General features: G+C 65.3%; 1 protein-coding gene across 1 annotated transcript in view; it reads left to right on the plus strand.

Moving 5' to 3' along the window:
- The window catches only part of SLC6A3 (solute carrier family 6 member 3), a 33,458-nt gene extending 14,440 nt beyond the window's left edge, over positions 1–19,018 (plus strand). Inside the window, exons 8-15 of the mRNA XM_070056922.1 lie at positions 413–537; positions 3,135–3,247; positions 4,709–4,837; positions 5,233–5,332; positions 6,874–6,974; positions 9,944–10,111; positions 11,821–11,892; positions 18,112–19,018. Of these exons, the coding sequence (XP_069913023.1) occupies positions 413–537; positions 3,135–3,247; positions 4,709–4,837; positions 5,233–5,332; positions 6,874–6,974; positions 9,944–10,111; positions 11,821–11,892; positions 18,112–18,135 (832 nt within the window). The 3' untranslated portion in view covers positions 18,136–19,018. The remainder of the gene's footprint in view (positions 1–412; positions 538–3,134; positions 3,248–4,708; positions 4,838–5,232; positions 5,333–6,873; positions 6,975–9,943; positions 10,112–11,820; positions 11,893–18,111) is intronic.
- Positions 19,019–19,699: the final 681 nt, after the last annotated feature.

A 19,699-nucleotide genomic window follows, 5' to 3' on the forward strand; every position in this document is an offset into this window, starting at 1 on the left:
CTTGGACACCAGGGGTAAGAACGTGGTGAACACAGGCAGCAGTGGAGCAAGTGGCCAGAGAGGCCCCGCCGGCCCCGCCCAGAGCCCTCCACAAGCCAGCACACGGCCCTTCCACCCGCTCTGCCTCCGCCCCACTCTGGGACCCCCTGGCCCACCTCCCCACACCGCAAAGGGGTCACGGGGAAGGCAGCACCGGGCCCCCCAGAACCTGCCTGGTGATGAGGCCCGGGAGCCCTGCCCGGCAGCACCCCTCCCCCTCCGCTGTGCCTCCCCCCTCCCGCACAGCAGCCGGAGCCTGGCTCAGCCGGGGCAGAGGGAGCCCCCCCCCCCCGACACAGGAAATTGTGAGTAATGGCTGCAAATTGCAGCTGCGGCTCGGCCGGCGCCGGCACAGCTCGTCTCGTTCCCGCAGGGACGCGCTCGTCACCACCGCCATCAACTCCCTCACCAGCTTCTCCTCCGGCTTCGTGGTCTTCTCCTTCCTGGGGTACATGGCGCAGAAGCACAGCGTGCCCATCCGGGACGTGGCCAAGGACGGTGAGTGCCCTCCTGCCAGGCCACGTGAAGCCGCACGTGTCGCCCACAGCAGGAGGGGAGGGCACGTGGACCTGCGTGCTGCCAGCCGTGGCCAGAGCCAGCGTCTGTTCCGGGGAAGGGAGGACCGAGCCTCCCCCGAGTGTGGCTGCAGGCCCACGGCTCTGCACCCCGCGTGGCCTTCCGGGAAGGCACCAGCAGCCCGACTCTCCCCAGCAGAGATGTGACATGCTGAGAGGGGAGGGGGTCTGAGTGACAGTCCCAGAAGCCCCTGGGTCTCCAGCCCTGCTTTCCGTGGCTCACCTGGGCTTCTGCCGCTCAGCACACCTGCACACCTGGCAGCTTCATGAGGGGGTGGGGTGGAGGGGCTGCTGTCACAGTGACCAGCCCAGCCCTGTGGGCTCCCACTCGCTGCCTGGGGACCTGACTCAGTCTCGGGAGACGCTAGCCCTTCCCCCGGGCAGAGCCCCGCACCTCTCACAGCCATCACCCTGGCCGCTGAGTATGGGTCTTGGCAGGGACAGGCCACAGCGGCCTTCAGCCTCAGCGGGCAGTGTTGGGCACGGGTGGGGGTGCCACAGGACGAGGCCTGGGGCGCCGTGCCTGCCTGCCCGGCTCTGGTCTGGGGTCAGCCCAGAGCTGCTGGTCCCCTGGGATGTATGGGCATCCTGTTGTCCATGGAGCCCTCGCCTGCCCTCAGCCGTAGGGCAGCCCCGGATCAGGGCAGGTGGGGCCAGTCCCAGCTTCCTCCAGACCTCTCCTCCTGGGGCAGTGACTCTCACTCGGGGTTCAGCGTCGCCGGTGCCCCCAGCTCCTTGCCGCTCGGCCTCCATGGCAACAGCAGTTCTTGGAGAGCGGCTCCTCCCTGGGACCTAAGGGCGGCTCACAGCAAGAAGCAAGGGGGCTGTGGGCGAACTGCCGCCGGCCCTGTTCTTTCCGGGGGGCAGGAGGGGCTCAGAGCAAACACGTGGGCGCGTGAGCGGCTCCTGTCGCATTTACGCCCCCTCCTCTCTCTGCCCTCCGCTGTGATAGACGGCAATGTCGGTGACACCTCCACTGCCCCTGGGTGAAGTCCCCCGTGCCTTTCATGGGAGCTGCTCGGCTCCGGGGAGCTCGCGGGGAGCCATCAGCTCGGGCGGATGCTGCCTCTGCGTCCCCCAGGCCGTGACTCCCCCGCCCCGTGCTGACACAGGGCCCCAGGAGACTTCCGGGAGATGGGCTTCTCTGGTCTTTCACTCTTTCAAACTGCCGGTACCGGTGCTCCAGGGTGGAGCGCAGGCGTCTGCTGAAGACGGGGGCCAGGACCACGGCCAGCTCCGTGTCTGCGGGCTCAGGGGCCGCAGCAGCGGGTAGAGGAACTCCTCCTTTTTTTTTTTTTTAAGATTTATTTTTTTTTTTAATTTGAAAGACAGAATTACAGAGAGAGAGGTAGAGAGAGAGAGAGAGAGAGAGAGAGAGAGAGAGGTTTTCCATCTGCTGGTTCACTCCCCAAATGGCCACCACGGCTGGAGCCAAGCCAGTCTGAAGCCAGGAGCTTCATCCGGGTCTTCCACGCGGGTGCAGGGGCCCAAGGACTTGGGTCATCCTCTGCTTTCCCAAGCCATTACCAGGGAACCGGATCAGAAGTGGAGCAGCCAGGACTTGAACCGGCGCCCATATGGGATGCCGGCACTACAAGCCAGGGCTTTAACCCGCTGTGCCACAGCGCCAGTCCCGGAGCTCCTCTTTGAAAGTATCTCAGAAGCCTCCGACTGCCACCGGGGAGATGTTTTGGTGTCGTTTAGGACCCAGTTTGGTTGTGTCTTGGTCGAGTGCTGGGGTCTTAGCTTGTGGTGGGCCGGGCTGCTGCAGGGCGACAGGTGAGTGACGGGTTTGCGTCTTGATGTTGAGGCCTCGGATGCTGGGCTGGGCTGGACCGGTGGTGCCGTAGACAACCCCCTGCCTCGGTGCCTTGGAGCCGTGGAGGCCTGTGTCTGTCCGTCTGTGCTGCCCGGACGCCCCGAGGCTGTCGGATGGGTGCTCTGCTCCCGGGAGCCCCTCAGGGCCCCGCTGGGCTTCCAGGAGCCCTATTGCAGGGGCAGTGGGTGGTGTGCGCCCCACACCCACCTAGGAAGGGTCCACCTGGGGGGGGCTCACCTGACCTCAAGCGGGGAGGGGTCCAGTCTTAGGGTCTCCGCGGAGGTCAGAAATGCGTTCCTGGATGGTGCTGAGTTTCGAGATTGGGCTGCCAGACCGTGTGGATGCGTGTGTGCCTGTGTGTGTTCAGGGGCACGCAGTTCCGTGCATCACCCGATCTGCACAGGGAGAAGCCAGCCAGGTGGGCAGGGATGAAGGCGGGGTCGGCGCTGGGGCCCTCCCCGCCCCTCCCCGCCCCCTCCCTGCCCCCTCCTGGTTTTGCTCCCTTCCCCTCCCAAGACCCTGCAGCTGAATGCACTGAGTGAGGCGGGCACCGGTGCCGGCTTGTGGGGTGGACGCTGCCGTCCTGTGGGCTCCGGGTTCCTGTAGGATCCTGGGCCCGGGGTCTCCGAGGCGTGAGGAAGGCGGGGCCCCAGGCCCTGGGCGGGGCTCACGTGCCCCTGGCGGGTGCGCTGTGGTTCCAGGGCCGGGGCTCATCTTCGTCATCTACCCGGAGGCCATCGCCACGCTGCCGCTCTCCTCGGCCTGGGCCGTGCTGTTCTTCACCATGCTGCTGGCCCTGGGCATCGACAGTGCCGTGAGTGACCGGGGCCCTGAGCCCCACGGGCTCTGCACAGCCTTTCCCGGAGGCTCCCCAGGTTCCGATCCCACACCCGCAGCTCCGAGTGTGGCTGAGAGCCCAGGGGTGGTGGGGCCCTGGGGAGCACAGAGGGTCCCCCCAGTCCGTGGCCCCATCTGACCCCTTCACTCCACCACAAGGAATGGAGGTGATGCTGGTGTGGACAATGGGAAACAGCCTGGCCTGGGTGAGCCCGGTCCTGGGTGAGCCCGGAGCCCTGGGTGAGCCCGGTGCCCTGGGTGAGCCCGGCCCTGGATGAGCCCGGAGCCCTGGGTGAGCCCGGTGCCCTGGGTGAGCCTGGCCCTGGGTGAGCCCGGAGCCCTGGGTGAGCCCGGCCCTGGGTGAGCCCAGAGCTCTGGGTGAGCCCGGCCTGGGTGAGCCCGGCCCTGGGTGAGCCCGGTGCCCTGGGTGAGCCTGGCCCTGGGTGAGCCCGGAGCCCTGGGTGAGCCCGGCCCTGGGTGAGCCCAGAGCTCTGGGTGAGCCCGGCCTGGGTGAGCCCGGCCCTGGGTGAGCCCAGAGTCCTGGGTGAGCCCGGTGCCCTGGGTGAGCCCGGTGCCCTGGGTGAGCCCGGAGCCCTGGGTGAGCCTGGAGCCCTGGGTGAGCCCGGCCCTGGGTGAGCCCAGCCCTGGGTGAGCCCGGCTCTGGGTGAGCCCGGAGCCCTGGGTGAGCCCGGAGCCCTGGGTGAGCCCGGGTGACCCCAGGTACCCAGTGCACCATGGTCTTAAGCCTGCAGCAGTTTCTCAGGCTCTGCTTTTCCCACCGGCTGCTGAGACCCGGGGCACCGAGTTGGCCGGGGCACCGAGTTGGCTGGGGCACCGAGTTGGCTGGGTCCATCACCCCGTGCCACCTGCCCCCCCTCACAGAGCTTGGCACACTCTCCCTGAGGAGTGCGTTGACCTGAGGGTCCCTTCCTGGTATACACGGATCATGTTCCACCACCCCTCCGTGTCTCCCACAGCCATGTCTCCTCCCGCCCACCCAGTCTCCCCCTGCCCGCCCATGTCCCCCATCCATTCCCCCCCTCAACCTGGGTCTCCCCCCAGCTCGGTCGCAGGCCACTGGGTACACCGCGGGCCTCCATGTCCCTGCCCGTGTGTCCATGGCAGGAGGAGGTGGTCACCACCAGGCAGGGATCTGCTGCGCTCGCGGGGGACATTTGCATAGGAGGGCCTGGCCCCGCCGAGCCTGCTTCCTGTTCACCCGTCCCTCCCGTGTGGCAGGGGACTGCAGACCCTCCTGCAGGCCCCTTGAGGGTCACAAGAGAAGCCCCACCGCAGGGCTGTCTGTCTTCCGGGGGAGTCCTGCACTCAAGACTGCCATCTGGGCCCCTATTCCGTGAGCATCCCGGGCGCCGTGTGAGCCCTGAGCGACAGCAGGTCCCAGGGCAGGCGCCGAGCGTCCTGTGCTCTGTCGGCGCAGATGGGTGGGATGGAGTCGGTGATCACCGGGCTGGTCGACGAGTTCCGGCTGCTGCACAGGCACCGAGAGCTCTTCACTCTCTTCATCGTCCTGGCCACCTTCCTGCTCTCCCTCTTCTGCGTCACCAACGTACGTACGGCAGCTCTCAGCTCTGCTGGGAGGGGCCTGCTGTGCCCCGGCGGTGCCAGCAGGCCCACGGCAGCCCAGGATTCTGAGCCACTCCCACCCCAGCCCAACAGGCTGAGCTGCTTCAGCACCTGGACAGCTCCCGGGAGCTGCCTCCCTGGAGTGGGCGGGCACTCGGTCACAGCCACTTCCTGCTGCACCTGCAGCCCAGGGCGGGAATGGAGAGTGTTCTGGTTTCTGCATGAGACGTGGCCCCCAGAGGCCAGGTGGCCTGGGTCTAGTGACCATGGTTGGACGTGGAGCCTCCACAGCAACACTGGGGCCGGGTTACCCGCGGGAGGAGGCTCTCGGTGGCCAGGCAGGCACAGCCTGAGCGCGGCTGCACTCCCGTCTTCCAGGGCGGCATCTACGTCTTCACGCTGCTGGACCACTTCGCGGCCGGCACGTCCATCCTCTTCGGGGTGCTCATCGAGGCCATCGGGGTGGCCTGGTTCTACGGTGAGTCCAGGCGGGCACCAGCCACTGTGCCGTCCTCTGCTTCCTTCATGGCAAAGCTGCCTTGAGGAGAGGTGGGTTTGAGCTTCGGGAAGTCTGAGATGCAGTTCCCATGGCGACAGTGCATCCCTGGCTCCGTGGAGACAGTGGGCTTACAGATGAGCAGAGGCCATGGGCGTGTGCCAAGTGCAGGCTCTCACTGGCCCCCAGCAGGGCCCTCGAAGCCGCTGAGACCATTAGCCGCCCCCCCCCCCCGGCAGGGAAAGCGGCCAGGTCGTCCCCCTGGGCACACGGCCAGATAATGCTGCCGGCTTAGGGACATGAGGCGGTGGTTGTGTTCAGAAGGTGTCATGGGTGGGACTGGGCCCTCAGACACACCAGAGGCTGATTCATGAATCAGCTGTGGGTCCTGGAAGGTGACAGGTGGCCCACAGCTGAGGTCCTGCTCCTGAGGGCGTGGACCGCTGTGTCCAGGGATGTCCAACTGGAGTCTAAACAGCAGCAGGATAGCCAAGGTCGGACGGGCGACCCCGCCCCGCCTCCTGGCCAGGCCAGGTCAAGCCCCTACTTTCTCTTCTGTGGAATGGAGCCACAGGGTCAGCTCAGCCCACCTGGCCAGGTTTCTTTAAGGAAATTAGTGGCACAGAGTGGGAAAAGCCATTTGTCTGCACAGTGCCAGTTTGGGGAGCACCTGGCTCACCTGCAGCAGAGGGGTCACATTCTCTGCCCTGAACCCAGAAATCAGCCCTTGGGAAAGCCCCCGGCACTGAGGCTGAGGCTGGCGGCGGCTCCCAGCCCGAGGGCACTGCCCTGCTAAGCGGGGGAAGGGGAGGCTCCGGGACCCTCTTGTTGTCACTTTACGTGGCAGGGGCTCACAGGGAAGTGGCGACGGTGACGCCAACACCCACCCCCCCAAGCCGGCCGTGCTCATGGGAGGCCACGTCCCCGGGGCCTCAGGGGACAGCCCCAGCCCCGCTGCCTTCGGCCCCTACCCCATTCCCTTTCCCCTTGCCCCAAGTGCCCCTCTGTGTGCCCAGGTCCTGATGACAGGGCTGGGCATGAGGGGTCCTGGGGGCTCCCGGCAGCACGGCGGGAGCTGAGCGCGTCAGCTGTACTGTGCCGTCAGGCGCCAGGCCGGACTGGGCTGGGGCGGGTGAGATGGCTGTCAAGATCTCAGGAGGGGGCGGCGGGCAGGGGGGTCACCTCTATGTGAGGCACAGTTTGCCCCCCGTGCTTGAAAAGTGACCCCAGACTGCCAGTGGTCGCAGAGAGGAGACGGGGACCCGTGGCTGGGAGGTGTCCAGGGCAGGGCCCCGGGCGGGGTGGGTGGGTGGCGCTGGAGGCCACCTCGGCTCCCACCTTGGCTGGCTTGCTGAGCCAGCACACGAGGCCCTGAGTGGTGGGGGAGGGGCCCGGCCACCTCTGCGAGGCGGGGGGGGGGGGGGGCTGGGTGTGCTGGGGCCCCTGGGGTGGGACCCGGCACACGCCGGCCTCGCAGGAACGTCCCGGGCCTGACGGGCCTGTGGCCGCTGCTTCCCCCGCAGGCGTGGGACAGTTCAGCGATGACATCAAGCAGATGACCGGGCAGCGCCCCAGCCTGTACTGGCGGCTGTGCTGGAAGCTGGTCAGCCCCTGCTTCCTCCTGGTAAGGGACAGCGGGGCCGCGTGCCCCCCCCGTGCCCTGCCCCCCACCCCCCTCCAGCCGCAGCCGCTCTCCCATTCCCACTGTGGGAAGCTGGGAGTGGGATGGGCCCCTGAACACCCCCAGGGCAGGCGGGCTGCACTGCGGCGGTGGTCTCCGGCTTGGCCTTGGCATGAGCAGGGTCAGGGGAGCTGATCCCCCTCCCGGCTCCCGGGGGTCTTCCACCTTCCTTCCAGACCCCAAAGAAGCTCCCGGGTGACCCCAGCTGGCCTTGGACCCCGTGAGTCCTGCCCTGGGGCTGCAGCTGTGTGTTACGGGAGAGGCTGAGACGAGCCAGATGCCCGCCGTGTCTGCCTTGGGGTGCAGAGGGGTCAGAGGACACTGAGCCCCCCAGAAACAGGAGTGACCTGGCCTCGAGGCCACTTCAGACTTGGGTCCTCCGCCGCAGCTGCGTGTGGCCTGGCTCTGGTGGGACGTGGCTGCACCATCCGTGGGTTGGCCGAGGCGGCTTCCACGCGCTGCAGACAAGGAGATGGCGCACAGAGCCGTGGCCGCAGCCTGGCCTGGACCGGTGACCAAGGGCCATGCACCCCTGCGTCCAGAGGTCACCAGGGCAGGTGTGCCGGGCGCGGGCAGGGGCCGGTGTATGTGTAGACCCCTCGTCATCCACACCCGGCGGGCACAGGTGGAGAGTCGCCTGGGTCCGGGAAGCAGGGAGAGGCAGTGGCCCCACGGCCTGTGTCCAGGTCAGGGTGTGGCCGCGGCCAAGTCTGAGTCTGGAGCTGCTTCCCCCACCAGCGGCCCCTCCCCCTGCTCTCCGGAGGCGCAGGTTTCGTGGATAATGAGCCAAACGCCGGGCACCTCACAGGGACCCGTGCTCGTGGACGGGAACCGCCCCGCGCTGAGCGCTCCCCCCGCCGTGCTGGGCGATGGCTGCCCGCTGGGCTTCCCCGCGCTTGATCAGGAGCCGTCTCCCAGGGAGCCGGCCTGGAGCCGGAGCTCGTCCCACGCCACCTCGCGCTCCGGGCGCGGAGCGGCGCTGCCCTCGGGCGTGGACGCCCGCGGCGAGTTCTCCTGACTTCAGTGCTTACGGGCAGTTCACTCCAGACCCCACTGACGGGAGCGTGGCGCTGGCAGATGCTCCTACGTGGTTTCTAGTAAGCAGCGGGGAGCACAGGAAAACACCCCCGTGTCACGTGTCACGTGTCACGTGTCCAGAACTTACACACCAGGGAAGCCTGGCTTTGAACCTGCACCCGGCAGCTGTGTCCTGGGGCCTCCTGCCGCTTGCTTGCTCTGGGAGCCTCCCAGCCCCCTCTCTCCCGGGGCCCCACGCCCCGAGTTCACACAAAGTGCACACATAGCAGGAGCTGTTGCGTGAGACACGCGAAGGCTTGTGTGTCCAAGGACGCTTTCTCAGACGGGCACAGGGACGCTGTGTGTGAGCCCCTGCTTTTTTTTTTTTTTTTTTTTTTTTTTGACAGGCAGAGTGGACAGTGAGAGAGAGACAGAGAGAAAGGTCTTCCTTTTGCCTTTGGTTCACCCTCCAATGGCCACCACGGCCGGCGTGCTGCGGCCGGCGCACCGCACTGATCCAAAGGCAGGAGCCAGGTGCTTCTCCTGGTCTCCCATGGGGTGCAGGGCCCAAGCACCTGGGCCATCCTCCACTGCACTCCCGGGCCACAGCAGAGAGCTGGACTGGAAGAGGGGCAACCGGGACAGAATCCGGCGCCCCGACCGGGACTAGAACCCGGTGTGCCGGTGCCGCAGGCGGAGGATTAGCCTAGTGAGCCGCGGCGCCGGCCGAGCACCTGCTTTTACAGCATGAACCACACCCGTGTGGCTTAACCATCCCCTGGGAGGCACCCGGTCAGCCAGCCACAAACACGTGTACGTGTGCAGTATACCTGTAGGTACACGGTACACGTGCAGGGACACAGGACGCATGTGGGAATGCAGCATACACAAGGTCCACAATGCATGTTGAGAAATACGGGACAAGTTTGTTGAATGAATGAATGAACCGCGTGAAGAGAACTCTCCAGAACTGGGAAACTGTCCCCCACACGCACCCCCCCCACCGTGTGCAGGTCACGTGTGAGAGGATCTGAGGCAGCTGCGGAGTCCCCATGTGAGAGGGGTCTAGGTGTGCGAGGGCAGCCGTGGGGTGAGGTTGAGGTGTGTGAGGGCGGCCGTGGGGTGAGGTCCGGGGTGTGTGAGGGTGGCCATGGGGTGAGGTCTGGGGTGTGATGGCCCCCGTGGGGTGAGGTCTGAGGCAGGTGTGTGAGGGTGGCCATGGGGTGAGGTCTGGGGTGTGATGGCCCCCGTGGGGTGAGGTCTGGGGTGTGACGGCCCCCGTGGGGTGAGGTCTAAGGCAGGTGTGTGAGCGGTCGCTGTGAGAGACCGGTCAGAGTCAGGCCCCCGAGTTTCACCTTGTCCAGGAATGGGGACCGTCAGACCACGCCAGCGCTCACTGGGGGCTCCTGAGTGTGGCCCATGGGAGCTGAGTGCTGGCAGCTCTGGCTTGTTTTGTTTTTGAAAAGAGAGTGGAGCAGGGGCCGGCGCTGTGGTGTAGCAGGTAAAACCCCAGCCTGCAGTGCCGGCATCCCATATGGGCACCGGTTCAAGACCCGGCTGCTCCACTTCCGATCCAGCTCCCTGCTGTGGTCTGGGAAAGCAGTGGAAGATGGCTCAAGTCCTTGGGCCCCTGCACCCACGTGGGAGACCTGGAGGAGGCTCCTGGCTCCTGGCTTCAGACTGGCGCAGCTCTGGCCATTGCAGCCATTTGTGGAGTGAACCAGCAGATGGAAGGCCTCTCCCCCCCCCCCTCTATATATATATGGACCGCGGTCAGGCAGCAGTCCCTGCCCCGGCCGCCCATCATTGAGGCGCTCCGCCGTGGATGGCTCGTGCTCTCCCACTTTGTCCCCGCACCTCACTTGCCATGGCTTCCCTGTGTCTGTTGGTTTCAGTTTATGGTTGTGGTCAGCATCGTGACCTTCAGGCCGCCCCGCTACGGAGCCTACATCTTCCCTGACTGGGCCAACGCGCTGGGCTGGGCCATTGCCGTGTCCTCCATGGCGATGGTGCCCATCTACGCGGCCTACAAGTTCTGCAGCCTGCCCGGATCCTTCCGAGAGGTGGGTATGGGCCCAGGCCCTCGTCCTGATGGGGAGAGGCTCGGGGGCGTCCACAGCCCAGGTCTGCTCCTGCCTGGCTCATCTGTGACCACAGGGGGTGGTGACCACCACAAAGACAAGGAGGGTGGTGGCCGTGGCGTGTGCTAGAGAAAGAGGTGTGTGTGTCCGTGGACATGAGTGTATGTGAGCATGTTCATGTGTGTCCACAGGCCTGGTGTGTCTGTGTGCACCCGTGTGTGTGAGCATGTTCATGTGTGTCTACGGGCCTCTGTGACACACGCATAGGCACACATGCACAGACACAGGCTGCAGCAGTGCCCCGCTGCACACATGTCTGTGTGTGCCCAGGCGTGTCCTTGTGCATCCACAGGCCTGGTGTGTCTGTGTGCACCCGTGTGTGTGAGCATGTTCATGTGTGTCCACGGGCCTCTGTGTGTCTGTGTGTGCCCAGGCGTGTCCTTGTGCGTCCACAGGCCTGGTGTGTCTGTGTGCACCCTGCAGCGTCTGGGCACGTCCACAGGCCTGTGCGTGTCTGTGTGTGTCCGTGGGCCTGTGTGTATCTGTCTCAGTCTGTCCCTCTGCTGTAACAATAACCTGGTCTGTGTGGCGACCACCAGCAGCGTCTGTGGTCACGGCTCTGGATGGATAAGGCCAAGGCACCACGGAGCCTGTGTCTGGTGAGGGCTGGGTCCCAGACAGCACCTTGTCCCTGCGTCCTCACACAGAGGAAGGGGCGAGGGGCTTCCTGGGGTCCCTGGGACGGGGCCCTTGACCCCTCGAGAGGGCCCCGCCCTAGTGACCGGGTCGCCTAGGCTCGGAGGGAGATGCAGCCATGCGGGGCGCTGCTGCAGCCTGTGTCTGTGCACGTGTGCCTCTGCGTGCGTCACCGTGTCTGCGCCCAGACGTGGGGAGGATGGAAAGAGAAGTGTCCAGGCGTGGGGGTGAGGGGACCAGCCCCCAGGGGATTCCAGCCCCTTGGCCGGGCAGGGGGCCTCCTCTCTGCCTGGGCTCTGAGGAGGAGGCAGCTGAGTGGGTCAGGGGCTCCTGCTTAAGCTCCTGCACTGACTCCTGGGAGGGGTGAGGCCCAGCCCTGCCCGGGGGGTGGGGGCATCCGTGCCCAAGGCTCGCTGGGCCTTCTCAGAGTCTCTGTCCCTGGGTCTTGGGTACTGTGGTGTGCCCCCAAGGTTGACACCCAGACAGGGGTGGCAGCGTGGCCAGGCCAGGCCTGGGACAGGCCGCGCACAGCAGAGGCCAGGGCTGCAGCTCGGGAGGGACACAGAGCCCCGGGCCCGCCCTGCAGTGGGCCTGGCAGAAGTCTTCAGGCCTCCTGCAAAGCAGCAGTTCCCCACCCTCGCCCGCGGCCCTGTCTGACCACAAAGGCTCAGTGACTGAGACAGTGGACCGGGCAGCACCCAGGCCCAGGAGGGGAGGGTCAGAGGCAGCAGGCCCCCCCCAGAGGTCACCTGCCCCGGGGGACTGGCGACGTCCAGGCTCTGTCTGTGAGCCCCGCAGGACACGGAACGGCTGCTCTCTCGGGAGCCCTGGGCCGCTGCCCACCGGGCTGCCCAGGGGTCAGCTGGACGCAGAAACCCTCCAGCCGCACTGTGCTCCTCGTGGGGTTCGGGCCCCTGCGCCTTGCCCTAGAGTCCAAGGGGCGGCGGCTTCCGAGCCACCACACGTCAGCGGGTGTTGGTCTCGTTCTCTTGTAGAAACTGGCCCACGCCATCACGCCCGAGAAGGACCGTGCGCTCGTGGACAGAGGGGAGGTGCGCCAGTTCACGGTGAGTCTGCTGCCCCGCGGGGCCCTCAGGCCAAGGCTGAGGGTGGCGGCAAGAGCCGTGTCCTACAGGAGCCACAGGTTGAACACAAAACAGCGCTTGTTGTACACACGTGCCTGCAGGCACCAGGGGCTGCCAGGTACCAGGATGGCCAGAGAGCTCTGAAGCCGTGCTCTGGAAACGGGGCAGCCAGTGGGACGACGTCAGGGCAGGCGAGCAGAGCAGACCTAGGGGTAACACGTGATGTGGGCGTGCCTGCGTGGGGTGTGGGTGTGTGGGTGTGGATGTGTGTGGGTGTGGGGGTGTGGGGGCATGCCTGTGTGGGGTGTGTGGGTGTGTGTGTGTGGGCATGTGGGGGGGTGGGTGTGTGGGTGTGGGTGTGTATGGGTGTGGGGGCATGCCTGTGTGGGGTGTGTGTGGGTGTGGGGGCATGCCTGTGTGGGGTGTGTGGGGGTGGATGTGTGTGGGTGTGTGTATGGGTGTGTGTGTGTATGGGTGTGTGTGAGTGGGTGTGTGGGTGTGGGGGCATGCCTGTGTGGGGTGTGTGTGTGTGGATGTGTGTGTGTGTATGGGTGGGTGGGTGTGGGGGCATGCCTGTGTGGTGTGTGTGTATGGGTGTGTGTGTGGGTGGGTGGGTGGGTGTGGGGGCATGCCTGTGTGGGGTGTGTGGGCGTGGGTGTGTGGGTGGATGTGTGTGGGTGTGGGTGTGGGCGTGCCTGTGTGGGTTGTGTGTGTGGGTGAGGGTGTGGGTGTGTGGTGTGTGTGTATGTGTGTGTGTATGTGTGTGTGTGTGAGAGAGTGGGTGAGGTGTGGGTGCACACACACACAAAGCCCCGGTCTGTTGCACCCCAGGCACAGTGGGTGTGGCACAGCGGGTGTGGGCGTGGTGAGTGTGGGGTCAGCGGGGGCCTGCCTGCCTCATGGGACAATCAGGAGAAGGTGCCCGACACTTGGAGGGCCTGGGGCAACTGGGGGTGGGGCAGGAGGCCAAGGCTGGGAGGGTAGGGGGCACTGGAGGGTCTGGAACCAGAGCAGACGGGGGCTAGCAGGGAGGCTGGGGTCCCAGAGCGGGCTCCAGGCGAGAGGGCCACGTGTGAGAGAGGAGCATGTGAGAGGGCCACGTGTGAGAGAGGAGCGTGTGAGAGGGCCACGTGTGAGAGAGGAGCGTGTGAGAGGGCCACGTGTGAGAGGGCCACGTGTGAGAGGGCGGCCACGTGTGAGAGAGGAGTGTGTGTGTGAGAGGGCCACGTGTGAGAGAGGAGCGTGTGAGAGGGCCACGTGTGAGAGAGGAGCGTGTGAGAGGGCCACGTGTGAGAGAGGAGCGTGTGAGAGAGGAGCGTGTGAGAGAGGAGCGTGTGAGAGAGGAGCATGTGAGAGGGTGGCCGCGTGTGAGAGAGGAGCGTGTGAGAGGGCCACGTGTGAGAGAGGAGCGTGTGAGAGAGGAGCGTGTGAGAGGGCCACGTGTGAGAGAGGAGCGTGTGAGAGAGGAGCGTGTGAGAGGGCCACGTGTGAGAGAGGAGCATGTGAGAGGGTGGCCACGTGTGAGAGAGGAGCGTGTGAGAGGGCCACGTGTGAGAGAGGAGCGTGTGAGAGAGGAGCGTGTGAGAGAGGAGCGTGTGAGAGAGGAGCATGTGAGAGGGCGGCCGCGTGTGAGAGAGGAGCGTGTGAGAGGGCCACGTGTGAGAGGGCCGCGTGTGAGAGAGGAGCATGTGAGAGGGCGGCCGCGTGTGAGAGAGGAGCGTGTGAGAGGGCCACGTGTGAGAGAGGAGCGTGTGAGAGGGCCACGTGTGAGAGAGGAGCGTGTGAGAGGGCCACGCGTGAGAGAGGAGCGTGTGAGAGGGCCACGCGTGAGAGAGGAGCGTGTGAGAGGGCCACGTGTGAGAGAGGAGCGTGTGAGAGGGCCACGTGTGAGAGAGGAGCGTGTGAGAGGGCCACGTGTGAGAGAGGAGCGTGTGAGAGGGCCACGCGTGAGAGAGGAGCGTGTGTGAGAGGGCCACGCGTGAGAGAGGAGCATGTGTGAGAGGGCCACGTGTGAGAGAGGAGCGTGTGAGAGGGCGGCCACGTGTGAGAGAGGAGCGTGTGAGAGGGCCACGTGTGAGAGAGGAGCGTGTGAGAGGGCCACGTGTGAGAGAGGAGCGTGTGAGAGAGCCACGTGTGAGGAGCATGTGAGAGGGCCACGTGTGAGAGAGGAGCGTGTGAGAGGGCCACGCGTGAGAGAGGAGCGTGTGAGAGGGCCACGTGTGAGAGAGGAGCGTGTGTGAGAGGGCCACGTGTGAGAGAGGAGCGTGTGAGAGAGGAGCGTGTGAGAGAGGAGCGTGTGTGAGAGGGCGGCCACGTGTGAGAGAGGAGCGTGTGAGAGGGCGGCCGCGTGTGAGAGAGGAGCGTGTGAGAGGGCCACGTGTGAGAGGGCCGCGTGTGAGAGAGGAGCATGTGAGAGGGCGGCCGCGTGTGAGAGAGGAGCGTGTGAGAGGGCCACGTGTGAGAGAGGAGCGTGTGAGAGGGCCACGTGTGAGAGAGGAGCGTGTGAGAGGGCCACGCGTGAGAGAGGAGCGTGTGAGAGGGCCACGTGTGAGAGAGGAGCATGTGTGAGAGGGCCACGTGTGAGAGAGGAGCGTGTGAGAGGGCGGCCACGTGTGAGAGAGGAGCGTGTGAGAGGGCCACGTGTGAGAGAGGAGCGTGTGAGAGAGCCACGTGTGAGAGAGGAGCATGTGAGAGGGCCACGTGTGAGAGAGGAGCGTGTGAGAGGGCCACGTGTGAGAGAGGAGCGTGTGAGAGGGCCACGTGTGAGAGAGGAGCGTGTGAGAGGGCGGCCACGTGTGAGAGAGGAGCGTGTGAGAGGGCCACGTGTGAGAGAGGAGCGTGTGAGAGGGCGGCCACGTGTGAGAGAGGAGCATGTGAGAGGGCCACGTGTGAGAGAGGAGCGTGTGAGAGGGCGGCCGCGTGTGAGAGAGGAGCGTGTGAGAGGGCGGCCACGTGTGAGAGAGGAGCGTGTGAGAGGGCCACGTGTGAGAGAGGAGCGTGTGAGAGGGCCACGTGTGAGAGAGGAGCGTGTGAGAGGGCCACGTGTGAGAGAGGAGCGTGTGAGAGGGCCACGTGTGAGAGAGGAGCGTGTGTGAGAGGGCCACGTGTGAGAGAGGAGCGTGTGAGAGGGCCGCGTGTGAGAGAGGAGCGTGTGAGAGGGCCACGTGTGGGAGAGGAGCGTGTGAGAGAGGAGCGTGTGAGAGAGGAGCATGTGAGAAGGTGGCTCTGTGAGGCCTCCGGCAAGATTCGCCCCCTCACATGCCTTTGGAACCATCCCATATGCGTGCACACGCGTGTTGATCATGTACATGGAACAGGTGCATTGTGACGTGTTAGAACCCCAGGACCTTAGAGGTAGGTCTGTCTGTCCCTCTTCAAAGGGAGGCCCTGAGGTTAAGGCCGCACAGCCCACCGGTGGTCACTGCAGCCTCGTGCTGGGTGGCCGAGTCGTCCCTGGGACTCAGGGTGTCTCATGGTCACGATTTCAGGCGGGGGTGGGGAGGTGGATGGGACCAAGAACTTCCTTCCAGAGCCCAGCTCAGGCAGAGGGGAGAGCGGCCGGGGTGGGCCTGCCCTCCTGCGGCCACGGTCCGTGCCTGGCGTCCTCCTCTGCACGGCGCGGACCACGGAAGCAGCCCCTGAATGGGGCTGGCAAGTTCATGGATGCGGAGTGCAAGGTGGACCTGCGTGTGGTGCTGGGGGGCAGGAGGCACGGGGGAGGCGGGGAGGGGCTCTGTGCCTGGGGAGGCCTGAGGAGCTGGCACAGCTTTCCCTCATCTTCCCCCCAATTCAGGCAGGGTTGGGGTTGGGGTTAGGGTTAGGGTTGGGTTGGGGTTAGGACCTGGGTTAAGGTTGGGTTAGGATTAGGGTTAGGGTTAGGGTTAGGGTTAAGGTTAGGGTTAGGATTAGGGTTAGGGTTAGGGTTAGGGTTAGGGTTAGGGTTAGGGTTAGGGTTGGGTTGGGGTTAGGACCTGGGTTAAGGTTGGGTTAGGGTTAGGGTTAGGGTTAGGGTTAGGGTTAGGGTTGGGGTTGGGTTGGGGTTAGGGTTAGGGTTAGGGTTAGGGTTAGGGTTAGGGTTAGGGTTGGGGTTGGGTTGGGGTTAGGGCCTGGGTTAAGGCCAGGGTTGGGGTTAGGGCCTAGGTTAGGGTTAGGGTTACATTTGGGGTTAGGTTAGGGTTGGGGTGGAGGTTGTAAGTTAGGGTTAGGGTTGGGTTAGGGTTTGGATTGGGGTTAGGGCCTGGGTTAAGGTTGGGTTAGGGTTGGGGTTAGGGCCTGGGTTAGGGTTAGGGTTAGGGTTAGGGTTGGGTTTAGGGTTAGGGTTAGGGTTGGGGTTAGGGTTAGGGTTGGGTTTAGGGTTAGGGTTAGGGCCTGGGTTAGGGTTAGGGTTAGGGTTAGGGTTAGGGTTGGGTTAGGGTTAGGGTTGGGTTAGGGTTAGGGTTGGGGTTAGGGTTAGGGTTAGGGTTAGGGTTAGGGTTAGGGTTGGGTTAGGGTTAGGGTTGGGTTAGGGTTGGGGTTGGGGTTAGGGTTAGGGTTGGGTTAATGCCAGCGTTGGGATTAGGACCTGGGTTAGGGTTAGGGTCACATTAGGGGTTAGGTTAGGGTTGGGGTGGAGGTTGTGAGTTCGGGTTAGGGTTGGGTTAGGGTTCGGGTTGGGGTTAGGCCCTGGGTTAAGGCCAGGGTTAGGGCTGCCTGCTCAGTGGCTGGAGTTTGGTTTTAATTCTGTTGTAGGTGTTGAGTCCTGCGTTGCTGGGTGCTTGAGGGTCTGTGTTCTTTAGCTCTTCCTGACTTTGCTCTTGGCGGTTTGTAGAAACAGTTTGATGTTTGGGGTCTGCAGAGCAGCTTTCGGATGACTGAAGGGAGGCCCCTGTGAGACCCGCCCACTGCTCTGTGCGGTTCAGGGCTGAGCTGGCTCCTGGCCCTGGGAGCTCCAGCGGAGGTCCTGCCCGCTCTCCCGCCTCCCTCGTTTGCTGGGAAGTGCAGTGCCCTGGAGCCGCCTGCGTGTGGTCCCCTGGTCCCCCACTCAGGGAGCCTGCGGCTGCCCCATGGCTCTGCCTGCCCGGCGGCTCTGCCTGCCTGCTCTCTCCCGGGGAGTTCTGGGTCTAGCATCTTGGAAACCACTGGAGCCTGGACCTGTTGGTCCTGGGGTTGTTCGGATGTCAGGGAAAATTGAGCCCATGTCCTCCCTGGACCAGAACCGCTCTGGTCTCTTCCCAGGCCACCGTGTGGCGGCCTGGTGTGCACACACACCACGCCCCCTGCCCGTCCTCCATGTCCCTTCTCTGTTGGCTCACTTGGTCTCTGGCACTGGGCGCCCTCTGCCTGCCTCCTGGTTATGCGCCTGCACCTCTGCCTCTCCCGTCCAGGCCTGTCGCAGGAGGCCGCCCTGCGTCCGACCATGGGGCCTGGCTGCTCCCTGGGATCTAAGCCGAAGTCCTGGTCTCTGCCAGTGCCCTGAACGGGCTGCTTGCTTTGCCCGAGTTTCTGGTCTTGACCTCCATCTGTGGGAATCTGGGGACCCAGGGAGGGGGACGGATGACCCCCTTACCCGGGGTCGGGGCTCAGAGCTGGGGGGTTGTCACTGGACCCGCAGCGGCAGGTCCTGGCCAGGCCTCAGCTCCTGAGCTGGCTGGCCTCACCTGTGGCTGCCCGGGCCTGCAGCGTGCCGCGTCCCGCCCGGGGCTAAAAGGTGCCCAGCCGCTTCGTTCTGCCTCTGCCGCACCGGCAGCAAGCCTGCAGCCTCTGGTTCCGGGGACGTTGGAGATCACGGTTCTCGCCACTTCGTGTGAGCAGAGGCCTTGTGCTCGGACACAGCTGCACCGGTGCTGGGTGAAGGGGCCGGGACGCTGCTGGCCGGCTGCTCTGCCCTGCGAGACCAGCGAGACAAGACGGGGCTGCTGGCCACGGCCCTTCGCTCCCATGGCACTGGGGCCCCAGGGCAGTGACAGGTGCAGAGTGCAGGGCCCTTGCTGGGTCGCAAACAGTGAGCAAGGGACACCAGAACCAGCCCCAAGGGCCCACTGTGGCCACCACTGGCCGCGGCCCCAACCACGCTGTCACGCCTTTATTAAGTGGCAGTTTCTCCAGAGGGGCGGCACTGGTCCAGCGCCCTCGTGAGCTCCTGGTGGGCGAGGGGCGACTCTCAGGGGCGGAGGACGCGACCCAGACTCCCGGCACCTGAGCCTGGCCCCGTTGTCTTTGCAGCTGCGTCACTGGCTCGTGGTGTAGAGGCCACGGGCATGGAGGCTGAAGACCGCAGGAGGGCGACCCCTGCACAAGGGGGGAAGGAGGGAACCCCAAGTTTGCAGAGAGAAGAGGGCCACTCGCTCCGTCACCTCGGCCGAGAAGACGGCGAGGCACCAGGCTCCCGCCTTCTGTGTCCACCTGTCTGTGCCGCGGAGGAACGCCCACCCGTGTGCCGTGACCCCAGCACAGGTCTGCACAGAGGCCGCCGTCCCTGTCCCCGGCCCCACCCCACCCCCGGTCCTGTGTGTGTGATGTTGCTCCCCTCCCTCCCGCGGCCGCCGTAACTGTAGATGACGCCGGCGAGAAGCCGCGTGCTCACGGCAGCTGCCTGGCCGTTTCTTCTGCTCATGTTTAAATAACCAAGAGTCCTGCTTTGTCTGGTTGTGTGATGGTGAAAGGGAAGAAACTGCATCCCGTGAGGTCCCTCCCAGGTGCCCGCTCCGCGGCCACAGGGCACAGGGCACGGGCGCGAGGGCCCCGGGCGTGAGCCCGGCTGTCTGCTCCTTTCTTTGTAGCCGAGAGAAATAAAACTCCATGCAGGGGAGGGGGCTGCTGCCACTCCCGCCCACCGTGGACCGTGGTCAGCACGAGCTGGCCTCTCCGTGGGCTCCCAGGCCACGGGAGGACACGTGAGCAGGGCTGCCCATCTGCAGGCACCCACGGGCAAAGGCCCAAGGCAGCTGTGTCCTGCTCGGCCCTGGGCGGGACCTCCCGGAGCGACCCCTCTGGAGTGTTAACTCTCTCGGGCACTGTCCCGGTAGTGACACTGTTTCCCCGTGAGCCAGGACTCGCACTCACGATGCACTCACGTTCCTGCCGGTCCGCTTGTGGATGGGCTCGTGTTGCTGACGAGAATAATTAGCAATACCAGCCGAAGCCTGGTGGTCAAGGACAGCACACGGACACCTGCTCCCGAGGGAGGCGTGGACGCCCAGTCCTGAGTCCGCGCTGCAAGTGTGGCGCCTGCTCTTCCGCACGGCCGTGCCCGGCCCCGAGCAGTCGCGCCGTGTGCCGTCCCCTACAGGCGCTCGTGGTGCTGGGGCCGGGGGCCGGGGGTGGGGGGCTGGGGGCCAGACGCTTGGTCGGAAGTGTCAGCCGGCTGCCCGTGGGAGGAACTCCCGGGGGGAGCTGGGTTTGCCGTCTGCTTCCAGAGCGGCCGTGGGGAGCCGGGTGTCGTCACGTCTGTTTTGTGTCTGCGTCTTTCGTGGGTCGTTATGAACAATAAAGAAGTTCGTGTGGGAGAACTGCTCGGCTGCGTTTTCCTGTGGTGCTGACCTGGGCGCAGGCCCCGCCCACCATGCACACCTCTTCCTGGGCGCTCTCAGTCCCTCTGTACATGGGGCCCCCAGCCGGCTGTGACCTGACCCCACCCCAGGTCCACATCCCCACAGATTTCCACGGCACCTGCTCCACACTGCGCCTCTCGGGGAGGGGCCCAGGCCACTCTAAGGGACTGTTCCTCTCATCAGTGTCCCCGTGGGGCCCGCTGTCCAGCCCAAGACCCTCCTCCAGGGTCTGGCCGCTGGCCTCCGAGGGTTCCTTGTAG

Source organism: Oryctolagus cuniculus, chromosome 14 (genome assembly GCF_964237555.1).
Source record: "Oryctolagus cuniculus chromosome 14, mOryCun1.1, whole genome shotgun sequence".
Lineage (NCBI taxonomy): Eukaryota > Metazoa > Chordata > Mammalia > Lagomorpha > Leporidae > Oryctolagus > Oryctolagus cuniculus.